This window comes from Callithrix jacchus, chromosome 11 (assembly GCF_049354715.1).
Source record: "Callithrix jacchus isolate 240 chromosome 11, calJac240_pri, whole genome shotgun sequence".
Lineage (NCBI taxonomy): Eukaryota > Metazoa > Chordata > Mammalia > Primates > Cebidae > Callithrix > Callithrix jacchus.
The window spans coordinates 59,290,472-59,306,923 of NC_133512.1; the positions used below are offsets into that span (position 1 = coordinate 59,290,472).

At 34.6% G+C, this 16,452-nt stretch overlaps 1 protein-coding gene across 12 annotated transcripts in view; it reads right to left on the bottom strand.

Moving 5' to 3' along the window:
* The window catches only part of CFAP69 (cilia and flagella associated protein 69), a 65,067-nt gene continuing 48,615 nt past the window's right edge, over positions 1 to 16,452 (bottom strand). For 9 of the 12 annotated variants that reach the window (XM_078342832.1, XM_054237310.2, XM_078342833.1 and 6 more), the window contains 9 exons: positions 16,314 to 16,355; positions 12,626 to 12,707; positions 10,393 to 10,585; positions 5,894 to 6,031; positions 5,204 to 5,280; positions 3,185 to 3,382; positions 2,435 to 2,521; positions 927 to 1,031; positions 1 to 214 (listed from right to left, as the gene is read on the bottom strand). In XM_078342832.1, the coding sequence (XP_078198958.1) occupies positions 44 to 214; positions 927 to 1,031; positions 2,435 to 2,521; positions 3,185 to 3,382; positions 5,204 to 5,280; positions 5,894 to 6,031; positions 10,393 to 10,585; positions 12,626 to 12,707; positions 16,314 to 16,355 (1,093 nt within the window). In that variant the 3' untranslated portion in view covers positions 1 to 43. The remainder of the gene's footprint in view (positions 215 to 926; positions 1,032 to 2,434; positions 2,522 to 3,184; positions 3,383 to 5,203; positions 5,281 to 5,893; positions 6,032 to 10,392; positions 10,586 to 12,625; positions 12,708 to 16,313; positions 16,356 to 16,452) is intronic. The other 3 variants (XM_002751646.6, XM_078342836.1, XM_078342837.1) reach the window with 1 other exon arrangement.

Consider the following 16,452-nt stretch of genomic DNA (forward strand, 5'->3'; position numbering starts at 1 on the left):
AACATTATAAGCTGATTTTATTTCAAAAAGTCTCTAGAGTATATTATGTAGGAATACTCTTTTTTGGTGCTTCCTCAATTTTAACTGCTTTCACCCTCTGCAAGGCTCCTCCTCGAATGGGCAGTTTTTTAAGAGCAATATCCGTATCAGCCAGAGGTCCTCCTACTAATCGGGCAGGAGTGCTTTCCACTGTTACTACCCCACCAGAGGGCACCTAAAAAGGCAAAAGGTAAATATCTAAAAGTCCATTTACACAATTTTCAGTAAGAGAAAAACTCATTCATCTTTCAACTTACTTTGGAAAAGACACAAAATGTACATTTGAGTAACTAGGAGACAGTTATGGTATAATAGAAAGATAAGGGCATCAGAGCCAGGAAAAGTGGGTTTGAATTCTACTTCTATTGCTTATCACCTTTGTAACTGGGGGCAAATTAAGTCTAGCAGAGGATGCCAGGAACACTTTGAGTCTACTTGCCAGGAAAAGGAAGCCTTGTGACTTTTCTATCAGATATAAGGACAGTTATACACTGACTAGTGTTAGCGTATTCTTAGAAATCTTGGGGGAAACCAGAACTAGACAAGACTGGATATACCCTGGAGATAAATATGGCTTAGTGATGTGAAATTTGAACAGCAAAAAAAATGATGTGAAATTTGAACAGCAAAAGAAAAAAATGTGAGATAAAAATCCCATAAAAATAATATTTTGAGGATCTAAGTATTTTTTATTAATTTTTTAACTTCTAATTTTAAGTTTTAAATGTTTACATTTTTGAACAGTTTTATTGAGATAAAATTAAATATCACATAATCCACTCATTTAAAGTGTAAAATTCAATGGTTTTCAGTATATTTGCACTATTGTACAAACACCCTAAATTTAATGTCTATTAAGAAAGTGTTATGGAGAAAAAGAATCTTACCGTTGTGTTAAGGCCTTTAATATCTGTTGGGTGAAATATTGCATGTTGTGGTCGTTCATGGTATCTAGAGGCTTTAATAGCCTTTTCTTGAAGCCTTTTTGCTTTCTGAGAATTTTTAAATTAGAAAGAAAATAATATTAATTGCTATTAAATCAGTAATGATGGTACTTACAATGAAAACATATTTAATTGTGTCTGGCTTATGCTTTGGCTGTTTATTAGATAGCTCTGAAATCTGCATTTACTCATGGAGATAAAAAAGACAGTTATTAGTAAGTTAGATAATTTGCACACTGAAGAAAGCTCCAGTCACCTAAAAGTGTTCCAGAGATTTCCAAAAGTACTGGTCATATATGACCAAGGAGTCAAGCAGGTCCTAAGGAAATCAGCTTCATTTTTTAGCACACAATTTAATAAGCTATTAAATTTATATCAGGTGATGCATGTTGCAAAATATGTTGCATAAATTACCAACTGATTAGGTATACTTAAATGTTGTAAGCATTCAGAATAATATAAATTATATAATTCACTGCAGTTATATTCAAGCTATTTGAAATTATTTTCAAGTTATTTGAGACATTAAACAAGTGAAATGTGAAGTAACAATCTGCAGGAAAGGGGCTGATTTTCATTAACTAGTGCTAAAAATACAGGCAGTTATGAAGACATTTTATAAGCAGAGTTGGGAAGAACTTTCAGTGAAAAGGGAGAATATCTTGGTACCTTGAGTGAGCCTGTCCTTAACTTTGGTTTTACTATCTTAATATGGTTCCACTGTCTTTGTGGACTAACTTAACGTTTAGCAATTTGATATCTACAGGAAGAATTGGAGCATTAGGTAAAGTGTATCCAAAGTATCAGAAATGAAGGAGAGATTTTTTTTTTAAAGTATCTCCAAGATATTAATGGAAAAGGGTGAGGAAAAGTAATGAAATTCTGGAAATCCATGGTATTTCTCACATATTTCAAGTGAACAATTAGGACTATAAATGTTTTAGAATAGTTTCTAGCTTACAGCTAAAGTAGCTTATCACATTTTTTTTTAACAAAGGATATTTATCCCAATTCTTATTTAAGTTTTAACATAATGCCTCTTTTGCTGATTACAGAGGGAAAACTCTTGGGGGAGAGAGTAATACAGGATAGTTGCTCTTTCAGTCCTTTACTTTGCCTCTCACAGAAAAGAAGTCAATGAATAAGCAGGTTCAGAATGGAAAGCAGAACACATTTCCTGCTGATTCCCGGCTGTCATCTTTTCTTTATGTAGGCCAAGAACATCACCCTTGCTTCTCCATGATAAGCCAAATGAAACTCAAAGCAGCTTCTTCTGTAACTGTGAAATGCAGTTTCAGTTACCACTCTAAATTGCATATGAGCATCTAATAGTGTTGGTATTGTATGGAAAAGTCACTAGAAAAAAAATGAATGAACATTCCTACCTGAAAAAGTCTGTCTGTTAGAGTTGGCTATTTGTTGTGGATACTATAATACGTGAAAAATCCTACCTTTAATGTTTTAGCATTTGATGTTCTAGCCAAGAAATTTCCCCATGATTTATTAGCCAGCTCTCTTTGCTTGTGTGTGGCTTGTATCTGAAATGAGAAAGATAACTAAGTTTCAGTTTCTTTTTTTTCTTTGAGACAGAATCTTGCTCTGTCACCCAGGTTGGAGTACAATGGCAAGTCTCAAGTATAATGGCAAGTCTCTCTGCCTTTTAAAAATTTAAGACTGTAGAAATAAAATTATAATGCAAGAAAATAGCATTGAATATAGTAACTGAATCTCAAACGCCATAGTTTCTTTTAAAACTTTACAGGGACACTGAAAATAACGCTAAGAGAAAACTACAAAATAAGGCTGAAACACTCATAAGTAAGCAAATATATCTTATAGATAACTTCATCTGGGTTTGTACATTGAAATTAATATCTTGTGCATTAATGGTACCTGTGGCTTACTTTTTATTGATACATAATAGTTGTACATATTTATGGCATACATGTGATATTTTAATGTGTGCATACAATGTGTAATAATCAGGGTAACTGGGATATCTGTCCCCTCAAACATTTATCATTCCTTTGTGTTAGGAACATTCCAAGTCTTCTAAATATTTTGAAGTACACAATAAATTTTTGTTACTATAGTTGCCCTACTGTGCTATTGAACAACAGAACTTATTCTTTCTAACTGTATTTTTGTACCCGTTAACCAACCTATCTTCATTTTCCCTCCTCACTACCTATGTAGCTTACTTTTGCATATACTTTTTGTTCATTTTGCACATCTTGGCATGCTTGGCTTTCAATTATCTCACTTTGCAGAGAAGCAACCATCTTTCCAATATTTTCTGATGCTGTTGTAATAGCTTCCAAAGCTTTTTTATCTGTAGTGACTGGTCTTAATTTTTCTAATTTTATTTCTTCATATATTTCATTCCATATTTCTCCAATCTGTTACAACAGAGTTTAACAAAGTTAAATTAACCAAAAATAAATGATACAAACTGTACAATTATATAATTTTTTATGTGGTTAGTCACTCCTGTTAACACCTAAACTTTTCATAAATTACTTTTTGGGAATAAATCAAGTGCATTGGGAATGATTTAGGACACCAGCTACATTTGAGTACTCAGCAGGAATTTATCAAATGTTTTCAATGGTATGTTATTCATGGATAAGGCTCTCCTATGCCTAGATCACTGCCCTCTAGTTTATAGTTACCTTGATTTCACAGCTGCAGGAACTGCTCATTTATTCTCATCTTTTTGAATACTGCTACTGCTACTTTCCTCCCTAAAGCCCTGTATTGAAGGCTAGGTCAAGATGAACTTGTAGAAGAATGAACATGGAGGTTACTAGGACCCTAGAACCCAGCTACCCTGAGAAATGGGGCTCTGGCCTTCAATCTAGCTAAGGCAAATTATAATGGAATCTCAAGATTTTAACTCCATGGTTCCATTATGCCAGTGGCTCCATCTCATATTCCAGGTTATCTAGAAATTAATGTTCTTGAGTATATTTAGAATTAGAGAAAAAAGATAGCAGAGTTGTACAGCAGAAGCATTCTGTACAGCAGAAGCAGACCCATAAAATTAAAGAAAAAAATTATATATCTCTGATAAGGATAAAATTCATCTTTGGATGAATGAAGTAGGTAGATTCACTCGAGCCTAGGAGTTTGAGGCCAGCCTGAGTAACACAGTGAGACCTTGTCTCTACAAAATAAAACAAAAAAACAACAAAAAAGGAAGCTGGGTATGGTGGTACACACTAGTAGTCCCAGCTACTTGGGAGGTTGAGGCTGGAGGATCACTTGAGCCTGGGAGGTCGAGGCTTCAGTGAGCTGTGATCACGCAACTGCACTTTAGCCTAGGTGACCGAACAAGACTCTGCCTCAAAAAAAAAAGAAGATAAAGGTTTACTCATTTACAACATTCAAATACACAGTACTAATATTAGTAGAAGAAGAACATTAACTTATAAAAACTTTCTTGAAACTTCAAAAGTATTTATTTGCTGACAAAAATATAACTAGCAAAATAAGCAACATACTATTTTTAAATCAAGATTGGGTCATAATATAAAGCAATGATAAAATAATACTTTAAGTATTAATAATTTATTTTAGTAAGTAATAAGTTATTTAATTCCAACTCCTAATGCTCTCCAAAGAGAAAAAACTATATATTTAAAATTTTGTAATTTTAGTAGAGATGGGGTTTCACCATGTTGGACAGGCTGGTCTTGAACCCTTGACCTTGGGTGATCTACCTGCTTTGGCCTCCCAACAAGGTGCTGGGATTACAGGCGTGAGAATACAAAAATTAGCTGGGCCTGGTGGCAGTCACCTGTAATCTTAGGTACTCAGGAAGCTGAGACAGGAGAATAATTTGAGGCAGAGGCTGCAATGAGCCAAGATTGTGCCATTGCACTCCAGCCCGGGCAACAAGAGCAAAAACTCTTCTTAAAAACAGAACAAAACAATATAAAAACAAAAAACAAAAACATCTGTTAGGCTTCAGAATAGTTTCTTATCAGTTTTGTATCAGTTCTTTCATAAACTAAGTTAGATGAAATCTTATCCCACGAAAACACCCAATCATGGGATGGGTGTATGATGTATTTCTTCAACAGTATAAGTTACAAAACAAGAAATAAAAACTATACAGTATGTAGACGACTGCTTACAATCATGAATAGATCTTTTATTTTCCAGTTAATTTTTGGCTGTCTAGATTTTAATGACCAGGTTATTAAAAAGATACTTACTTTAAAATCAAGATATCTATGTATAATACAGAGGGTGACAAAATCTTCAGCAGATAGACCAGGTAAATTTTCAAAATCTAAAGTTTACAAAGACAGAATTACTTTAGCAAAGCAAGTGATTCTAAGAAATATATATCTATCTTTAAACAAATGCAAAATTACTTTTGATTTCATCTTGATTTATACAAAAGTTAATTTTGTGAGTAGTTTGTGAGTAGGCTTCCTTCTATAACAAATTTCTGCCAGCTCATATATATAGTCATTAGAATAGGAATCATTTCATTCTGTGTTGGGGTCAGACAATAATATCTTACTTCAGAAGCTTCAGTGTTTGATAACTTTTTCCTTAACAGAAAGCAAATACTTAAAAAAAAAAAAACTCAAGTGAAGTGACTCAGAATGTTAGTATTTTAAGCTTAACCATCTAAACTAACTGTCCTTAATTCTATCTGCACAATGGAATTGCCTGGAGAGCTTTAAAAAATACTATTGCCTGGATCTCACACACACAGATTCTGATTTAATTGGTGAGGGGTGCAGTGTAGGAAGTGGGGTAACAATAGAAAACGCATTTCTCTGTATAAAGAGACTTTTGCTCATTATATTTGAAAAACTGACTCCAAAGCAAAATAATTGTGTCTACTTAGCAAAACAGATAGAATCTTGTGAATCTGTAGAGAAACTTCTTACCTAGTTTGCCCAATATAGCATAAATTTTTGCTCTAATATTCTCAGAAACATCCATAACTGCAATAGATGGGCAGTTAGCAGGCAGTGGGATGATTTTTTGCTCTTCTTGAAAGCTAGTAAATAGAGGTTTCTTTGTATCTAATCATTGGATAGCATGAAAACAGAAAAGGGACAGATAAAAACCATAGTAAACAAATACTTAATTTTGAGATTTCAGTCTAGATAACATAAAATGTATAAGATTATAGCAGCAAAATAGTACCTATTACATGGTTACACTTTTGAAATAATAATTAAGCAGCTACTACTTCCCTACTCTGTGGGAAAACTTAAAGCTTTCATTTATATTGTTTATGTAAAATATTAAAATTTAACAAAATTATTTTTTAAAAGTAAAACTTCTTTGTAAATAACTTAAAACATTTTGAAATCCAGAAGTTGAGTAATGTCTGTTTAACAGTAATGTAACCTTCTTTACTTTTGGTTTCTATATATTATGCTATAAATATAAAAACCATTTTATGATGGTTTAGTTCAAAATTCAGAAATAATAAAAATAGACTGAAAATAGAAGTAATCAGAAGGGGAAGTATTTTCATTGAAAAATAAACAATACTTAAAGGAACATATCTAAAAATAATGAGAGCCATCGATGACAAATCCACAGCCAACATCATATTGAATGGAGTAAAGTTGGAAGTATTTCCTTTGTAAACTGGCACAAGACAAGCATGAGCTCTTTTACCACATAGTACTGGAAATCCTGGCCAGAGCAAACAAGCAACAGAAAGAAAAAAAGGGCATCCAAATAGGAAGAGAGGAAGTCAAACTATCCCTGTTTGTAGACAACATGGTTCTATATCTAGAAAACTCCATGGTCTCACCCCAAAAGCTCCGTTAGCTGATAAACAACTTTAGCAAAGTTTCAGGACACTAAATCAATGTATAAAAGTCACTAGCATTCTTATACACCAACAACAGTCAAGCCAACAACAAAATCAGAAATAATTCCATTCACAATTACCTCAAAAAGAATAAAATATCTAGGAATACAGCTAACCAGGGAGCTGAAAGATCTCTACATTAAGAATTACAAAACACTACTTAAAGAAATCAGAGATGACACAAACAAATGGAAAAACATCCCATGCTCATGGATAGGAAGAATCAATATCATTAAAATGGTTATACTGCCCAAAGCAATTTACAGATTCAATACTATTCCTATAAAGCTATTAATAACAATATTGACATAAATAGAGAAAACTATTTTAAAATTCACATGGAACCAAAAAGAGCCCCAATAGCCAAGGAAATCCTAAACACAAAGAGCAAAGCTAGAGGAATCATGTTACCTAACTTCAAGCTATACTATCAGACCATAGTAACCAAAACAGCATAGTACTGGTACAAAAACAGACACAGTCAAATTGAACAGACTAGAGAGCCCAGAAATAAGGCTACACATCTGCAACTATTTTATCTTCAACAAGTCTAACAGAAATAAGCAATGAGGAAAGAACTACACATTTAATATATGGTGCTGGGATAAGTGGCTAGTCACATGCAGAAAAATGAAACTGAACCTCTTCCTTATATCATATACAAAAATCAACTCAAGATGGATTAAAGACTTAAATGTAAAACCCAAAACTGCAATAATCCTAGAAGGCAATCTAGGCAACACTTACCTGGACTTAGGAATGGGAAAGATTTCATGACAAAGATGCCAAAAGCAATCTCGACAAAAGCAAAAATTGACAAATGGGATCTAATTAAACTTAAGATCTTCTGCACAGCAAATGAAACTATCAACAGAATGAAAAGACAACCTACAGAATGGAGAAAATTTTTGCCAACTATGCATCTGATAAAGGTCTAATATCCAGCATCTATAAAGAACTTAAACACATTTAAAAGAAAAAAAAAGGCAGGGCGAGGTGACTCAGGCCTGTAATCCTAGCACTTTGGGAGGCCGAGGCGGGTGGATCACGGGGTCAAGAGATCAGGACCATCTGGTCAACATGGTGAAACCCCGTCTCTACTGAAAATACCAAAAAAAAAAAAAAAAAAAAAAAAAAAAATTAGCTGGGCATGGTGGCGCGTGCCTGTAATCCCAGCTACTCAGGAGGCTGTGGCAGGAGAATTGCCTGAGCCCAGGAGGCCGAGATTGCGTCATTGCACTCCAGCCTGGGTAACAAGAGCGAAATTCCGTCTCAAAAAAAAAAAAAAAAAGAAAAAAAAAAAAACTCAAACAGCTTCATTAAAAAGTTGGCAAAGGACATGAATGATACTTTTCAAGAAGTCATAAATGTAGCCAACAAGCATATGAAAAAAGCTCAGTATTACTGATTATTAGAAAAATACAAATAGAAATCACAACGAAACAGCATCTCACACCAGTCAGAATGGCTGTTATTAAAAAGTCAAAAAATAACAGATGCTGGCAAGTTTGTGGAGAAAATGGGATGCTTATACACTGTGATTGGGAGTGCAGATTAGTTCAACCCTTGCGGAAAGCAATGTGGCATTTCCTCAAAGAGCTAAAAACAGAACTATCATTTGACCTAGCAATCCATTGCTGGGAGTATACTCAGAGTAATATATAATACAAATCATTCTTGACAGAGGAAGTTAAACTATCTCTGTTTGCAGACGACATGATTCTATATCTAGAAAACACCATAGTCTCAGCCTAAACACTCCTTTAGCTGATAAACAACTTTAGCAACGTTTTAGTTATTAGAGAAATGCAAATTGAAATCACAATGAAAACACATGCACATGAACGTTCACTGCAGCGCTATTCATAATAGCAAAGACATGGAATCAATCTAAATGTCCATCATGACAGACTGGATAAAGAAAATATAGCATATATACACCATGGAATATTATGCAGCCATAAAACAATGAGATCATGTCTTTTGCAGGAACATGGATGAAGCTGGAGGCCATTATCCTTAGTAAACTAACACAGGAACAGAAAAACCAAATCCCACATGTTCTGACTTATAAGTGCAATCTAAATGATGAGAATTCATGGGCACAAAGAAAGGAACAACAGGTATGTGGTTTCAGAGTGGAAAGTGGGAGGAGGGAGAGGATCAGAAAACTATTGGGTACTAGGCTTAGTACCTGAGTGACAAAATAATCTGTACAACAAACCTCTATGACATGAGTTTACCCATATAATAAACCAGCACGTGTACCCCTGAACCTAAAATAAAAGTTAAAAAGAAAATGTTAACCATTTAGATGAAACCATAAGAATCTTAAAAGGCTTAGAAAATGTAGGTGGGGTGTGGTGGCTCATGCCTGTAATACCAGTAGTTTGGGAGGCAGAGGTGAGCAGATCACTTGATGTCAGGAGTTTGAGACTAGCTTGGCCAACATGGTGAACCCCGTCTCTACTAAAAAAATACAAAAATTAGCTGGGTGTGGTGGCACACACCTGTAGTCCCAGCTACTTGGGAGGCTGAGGCAGGAGAATTGTTTGAACCCGGAGGCAGAGGTTGCAGTGAGCAAAATCATGCTACTGCATGCCAGCCTGGGTGACAGAGTTAGACTCCATCTAAAAAAAAAAAGAAAAAGAAAATATAATACACTGACCAGGTGTGGTGGCTCATGCCTGTAATCCCTCTTTGGGAGGCTGAGGTGATTGGATTGCTTGAGCCTAGGAATTTGAGACTAGCCTGGGCAACATGGTGAAACCTCATCTCTACAAAAAATACAAAAATTAGCTGAGTGTGGTGGCAGATGCCTATTGTCCCAGCTACTTGGGAGGGTAAGGCAGGAAAATCGCTTGAGCCTGGGAGGCAGAGGTTTCAGTGAGCTGAGATTGCACCATTGCACTCCAGTCTGGGTGACTTAAGGGAACCCCTGTCTCAAAAAAAAAAAAGAAAATATAATTTAGCAGTATGGAATATGTAAACAAACTAAAAATTATAATACTGTAAGTCTCATTAATTTAGAATCTAGTAATTAAAATTTTTGAACATTTGGATTATTTATGAAACAGTATCTTCTTTCATATAAAAAGCAAATTCTATAAATATTAATCAGATCATGTCACCTAATGGATTTAAAAAAAAGGAAGAAAGGAATAAACATTAATTAACAGAAATGTTTAAAGTGCTAAAATATTATTTTCAGGCAATCTATTTACATCTCAAAATTTTATTGGTAAATGAAATACTACTGAATCTATATGTAAAAGCAGACACCCCAAAGAAACATCTTTAGGAACTGCTGTTAATTTTTTAGTTAAAGAATATAAACAAATGCCATTTCTTAAAAATATTTTCTAAAAATATTAACCTACTACTAATTTACTTAATTTTCTTCCAATCACTTATGATAGCAAGTTTTTCAAACCCTTGTAAAAAAAAAGAACTTTAGACAAAGGGTGAAAGTCCTGATGCTTTCCTAATGCCATTTAAATATATTTTTAAAAAATACATCTGATTGATTCTACTAACAATTATAAATATACTCACCAATGATCTTCCCATTTTTATCACGTTTTACTCCTAGTTCTTTTTCCTCCTTTCTCCACAATTTAATTAAAAGACTGGCAGCTGTCTGATCCTTCTTCCCTCGCCAAGCATTGACATGAGCTGCAGTTTTGGGATTATCACAAAATTCAACCATTATTCCAAGTATTAGATTACAGAATTTTTTTTCGTTCAACTTTAGCAAGGAAACAGAAAAGGAAAAAGTTGCAATAAATATTAAAAAGTATTGCCCACAAAAAAAAAAAAAAAGAGAGAGAAACACTTGCATTACCATTAAGTTTCTTCTAAATTCAGAGTCAGGACAATCTCCTGTTAAAATGGATAACCCATTGCAATGAGTACATTTTCAAACATTAGAAATTTAAAAAAACAAAAAGATTTAATATAATTCTGAAGTTATTATAAACATACATCATGACCAAAATGTGACTGATGTGGTTGAGTTGGAAAAAGGAAATTTGCAAAAATAAGTGAAGATGTTCATGTTAAATGGTGAAGCTCAGTAGTGCTATACAGAGTTTACTGTAATTACAAGGATCTTTCCAATCTATATGCTTTATTAAGGCTTGTAAAGATTCATGCTAACTGTCTTCTCTTTGTTATTAAGAGAATAACTGATGGTAACTGCAAGTGACAGTCATATATGAAAATAAAATAAAATAAGATATAATTTGGTTTTGTGGCTATCATAATCCATAAAAGAGTATTTAAGTATTCAAAAAAATTCTCCTATTATCAAGCATATTTCCTTTATTTTGCTACAAGTAGTTTTCAGCAGGCTAAAATTTAGGTATAGAAAATTCCATTCAGAGCAATGGCTTCCATAATCTAATTCTTCTATGTGAAATATTTTTGTTTTTCAAAAAGTGTACTGCTATTTTAATATAGCAAAGGAAATGTGTAAGCTTTTGTTTCAGTTGCAAACATTATCAGTTTCTAATAAAATGAAGGTTAATAATATTACCTGCAAAGGGTTATTATGAATTATATGAGACTGCCTGACACATAGTAAGCTCTCATTAATATTTAACCACTATTAGCAGTTATCATTACATACTTTATATTTCAGCAGAATTGTATTAAGCAAAACACTCAAGGAAACAAGTTTTTTTTATTTCTGTATTTCACTTTCAGGAGACAGGCAAACGTGAAAGATTGAAGTTGATATAAAAATTTCATTAAATAATATTTGTAATTTGCTACTAATTTGGTTGAATTAGCATTAAACACAATCTATTAGTAATATTCATAATAACAGCTAACAGGAATATTTTGTTAGTTACTATTTAATCCATAATATATATGTATGCATGCACACTTACATGCATGCACACACACATACACTCATTTAGTCCTTCCAACAATACAGTAAGATATATAATGTTGTTATCTCTGTTTTACAGATAGAAAAATCAAAAAGAGAGAAATGAACTAAATTTCAGGGAGGTTAAGGGGCATAAATAATTTTAGCTCCTTTGCTAAATCAAAGTAGGTTTGTTATTCTGTTAACAAAATCAAGAATGGTGGCAATCACAGAATCACAGACAGTGATCTGGCTAGAACTCTGTGTGAGACTCTCTCTCAAAGTTTTACTGAAACAAAACTGTATGTTTCCTCCCATATCATCTTGAGTGTGGACTCCAGTTAGAATTGAGGCTAGTAAAGATTATATTCTTCACAACTGCTAGATGGCAACTGTCTCTACTGGAAGGCCTAGCTTGCTCATACCTGCTAATTCTGCAAAACAATGGTCCATGACACACTAGACTTCTTCTCATTACCTCCAAATAATACGTAGTTCTTTAAAAATGCTTATCTTTGTTCCTTGTCTAATGTGGCCCTTATCTTTTAATACCAAGGGAAGAAACTAAAAGTTATTAATAAATAACTATGGGTTTTGATATGGTCAAACTCTTCACGAACTGTTTCTTAGCAGGTTGATGGAGTACAAAGACAAAACAAATTCTTTGTTCCCGAGTATTTGAAAACATTGAGAAAACACTGGTAACGTGATTTTTCAACTGGAGGAATTCTCAGAGTCTTTAATACAGTGTGTATTATGAATCTCTAGGGGCGATTTTGTTTAAGACAGTACCTTTGAACATGATTTGGGGCATATTTATTCATAGAATAGTGCTCTACGGTACTCAATTTGGAAAAGGTCTTCATTAATCGTATTTTTCTTTTGTCTTACAATTGTTATAGCCATACTTACTGCCAGCACATCCAAAAGGAGAAAAATGCCTTCCTTTTCAAGAAAGTAATCCTCTGAGGGATAACATCCTAAAATACAGCACCTTAAATTAAAAGGAAGTTATTCATTTGATGAACATTTATTGTTAAACTCAATTTGTACAGCTTTATTTTTATGAAAGCATTTCCAAAGAATATGTTTTCTTCATTTCCTTAAATCAGTAGCTAATGTTTTACCAAAAAAAAAAAAAAAATTGAACTTTGAAGAAACTTTACCAGTGTTGCTTAATTTTAATGTTTTTTTAAAAAGTATCAATTATTTTTCATAACTGCCTGTTTCTTTCCTACAAATGAAACATTCTCCTTTGCTTTCATAATATTAATTATTATTAGTGATCTTCTCTGATTGGTTTAGAAACTTTTTTTCAAGGTATATTCATTTATTGTTGCTGTAAACTGAAAATAAATCCCCAACCAACTAAATGGACCCTTCTCTTGGCCAAGGCATTCCAAAGTCAACTTGAAAAACTAGTTCAGGCCATGATGGGAAGGAGGGTTTGGACATGCCTCATTATACCTTCCTTCCTTTGGAATTTAGGTACAACTGATCGGTATTAATATTAAAACAGAGATCTTAAGAATGAAAAAACAGACCCTTCACAGCAATGAGATACCAAATTCTAACCTGACTCCAGTATAGCACCATATGACAGTAGGCTCTGAAAGAAATCGAAGTATTTTACCCAAAATATATTCCTTTGACTTACTTTAAAATGGCCCTGCACAGCTCTCTCTTCTGGGGAAATTATATAGTCTGCAGAGAATCCCCTGCCTTGTCCAAGTATTTTCCTGATCCAGGACAGATTTAACTAAATCAGGCACATTTTCTGTTTACCAACTATTCTATATAATAAGTAATTTGGTCTCAACAATCAATCATTTTAACCCAGATACTCTTTCCTATTGATCCCAGGCTTTTAAATAATAACACCCTTTTCAACAGATGGCAATTAGGAAATTTTTGAATCCATCTCTGACCTGTAAACTCCAACTTTTAGTTCCTTCCTTTCTGAACCAAACCAAAGCATACCTTATGTGTACTGAATGATGTCTTGTATCTCCATACAATGAATAAAACCAAGCTATAGCCCAACTACCTGGGGCACATGTTCTCAGGACCTCTTAAAACTGTGCCTTAGGCTGGGCATGGTGGCTCACACCTGTAATGTCAGCACTTGGGAGGCTGAGGGGGGCAGATCACCTGAGGTCAGGAGTTTGAGATCAGCCTGGCTAACATGGTGAAATGACATCTCTACTAAACATACAAGAATCAGCCAGGCATGGTGGTGGATGGCCATATTCACAGTTACTCAGGAGGCTGAGGCAGAAGAATTGCTTGAACCTAGGAGGCGGAGGTTGCAATGAGCCAAGATCATGCTACTGCACACCATTCTGGGTGACAGAATGAGACTCCATCTCAAAAAACAAAACAAAACAAAGCAAAGCAAAAACAAAAAGCTGTGCCTCAGGCCTTGACCAGTCATACTGGGTTCAGAATGAAATTCTGTAAAAGATTTACAGGCCTTGTCGACATTGCTGTTTCAAGATGTTGGTGCACTTCAAATATGGGATAATTATTGATTATATCTCATCTTTGCAGTTAAGATTATTTTATTAGAAGTGTTTGAATGAGAACAGCTCCATCTTGAATAGGGGCTGGGTAAAATAAGGCTGAGACCTATTGGACTGCATTCCCAGATGGTTAAGGCACTCTAAGTCACAGGATGAGACAGGAGGTCAGCATGAGATACAGGTTATCAAGACCTTGCAGATAAAACAGGTTGCAGTGAAGAAGCTGGCTAAAACCCATCAAAACCAAGATGCTGATAAAAGTGACCTTTGGTCGTCCTCACTGCTACACTCCCACCAGCACAATGATGGTTTACAAATGCCATAGCAACCCAGACAACTGGGTTTTCTGGTCCTTAGGCCATAAGTCTCAGACTGGAAGGATACCATCAGTACTCCTGGGTACTCTGCTTGCTGATGGTAGTTCTTGGGACTTTTCAGCCTTCATAATTGTGTGAGCCAATCCCTTATAATAAATCTCAATCTATCTTTCTCTCTCTCTCTGTTTTTTCCTACTGGTTCTGTCTCTCTAGGGAAACTTGACTAATATAATATCTAAATGCAAGGGGTCAGCAAAAGCTAAGACAATCTTAAGGGGGAAGGAAAAAGTAGGAAGACTTACTCTACCAGATGTCTAGGCTTATTAAAAAGACCTAGTTATTAAAATAGCACAATATTACAGAAGGATAGACAAAAGACCAGTAGAGCAGTGTAGGAAGCCTAGAATAGATCCAAATACATATGGACACTTGATTTGTACAAAGAAGGTACTGCAAAGCAGTGGGTAAAGAATGGTTTATCCAAAAACAGCACTGGATTACATCCATACAAAAAAAAGTAAAACTTGTACCTCACCTCACACCATACCTACAAATCAATTCCAGGTAGATTGTAGGCCTAAATGTAAAGGGCAAAACAATAAAGCTTCTAGAAGAAACACAGGCAGTAATCCTCATGATTATGGGGTTACTGCTTAAACAGGGCACTAAAAGTACTGATCTTAAAAAAACAGACTGGTAAATTAGACCACACTGAAATTAAGACTAGTTCAACAAAAAGAGAGTGAAGAGAGTGAAAATGTAAATCTCAGGGTAGCAGAATATATTTGACAAACATGTAACAGAAAAAGGCTCATGTCGACTATATATAAAGAACTCAATAAAAAATAATAGGTAATTAGAAATGCAAGAGACTTGAGCAGGGATTTCGCAAAAACGAGGCTATTCAAATGGCAAATGAACTTGTTAGTAATCAGGAACGTGTAAATTAAACCTACAAAGACACTGGCACAAGTCCACAAGAATGGCTGGAATGAAAGATACAATGCAGTGTATTGGTAAGGGTGTGGAACAAGGTGAAATTTCCACACCACTGGGAAAGGTGTAATTGATATAAGTACTTTGGAAAATTTTTTGGTATCATGTCTTAAAGCTGCACAGACATAAAAATGCCCCAATCTAGGCATTTTTACATCTAGGTGTATACTGGACAGAAATATGCAAGTGTAATAAAATATATGCACACAAATATTTTTTCACAAGCCTAGGCTAATTTGTATTTGTATCTTAGTTTTTAACAAATAGAAATTCCATTTGACCCAGCAATCCCATTACTGGGTATATATCCAAAGGATTATAAATTGTTCTACTATAAGGACACATGCACACGAACGTTCATTGCAGCACAGTTTACAATAGCAAAGACCTGGAACCAACCCAAATGCCCATCGATGATAGACTGGACTGGGAAAATGTGGCACATATACACCATGGAATATTATGCAGCCATCAAAAATGATGAGTTTGTGTCCTTTGTAGGGACATGGATGAACCTGGAAACCATCATTCTCAGCAAACTGACACAAGAGCAGAAAATCAAACACCGCATGTTCTCACTCATAGGTGGGTGTTGAACAATGAGAACACAGGACACAGGGAGGGGAGTACTACACACTGGGGTCTGTTGGGGGAAATAGGGGAGGGACAGCGGGGGGTGGGGAGTTGAGGAGAGATAGCATGGGGAGAAATGCCAGATATAGGTGATGGGGAGGAAGGTAGCAAATCACACTGCCACATGTGTACCTATGCAACAATCTTGCATGTTCTTCAGATGTACCCCCAAACCTAAAATGCAATAAAAAAAATAAAAATAAACTATCAATATTGAAAAAAAAACAAATAAAAACAATTTTGTTTTAAAGAAGAAACTTATAGAATAAGG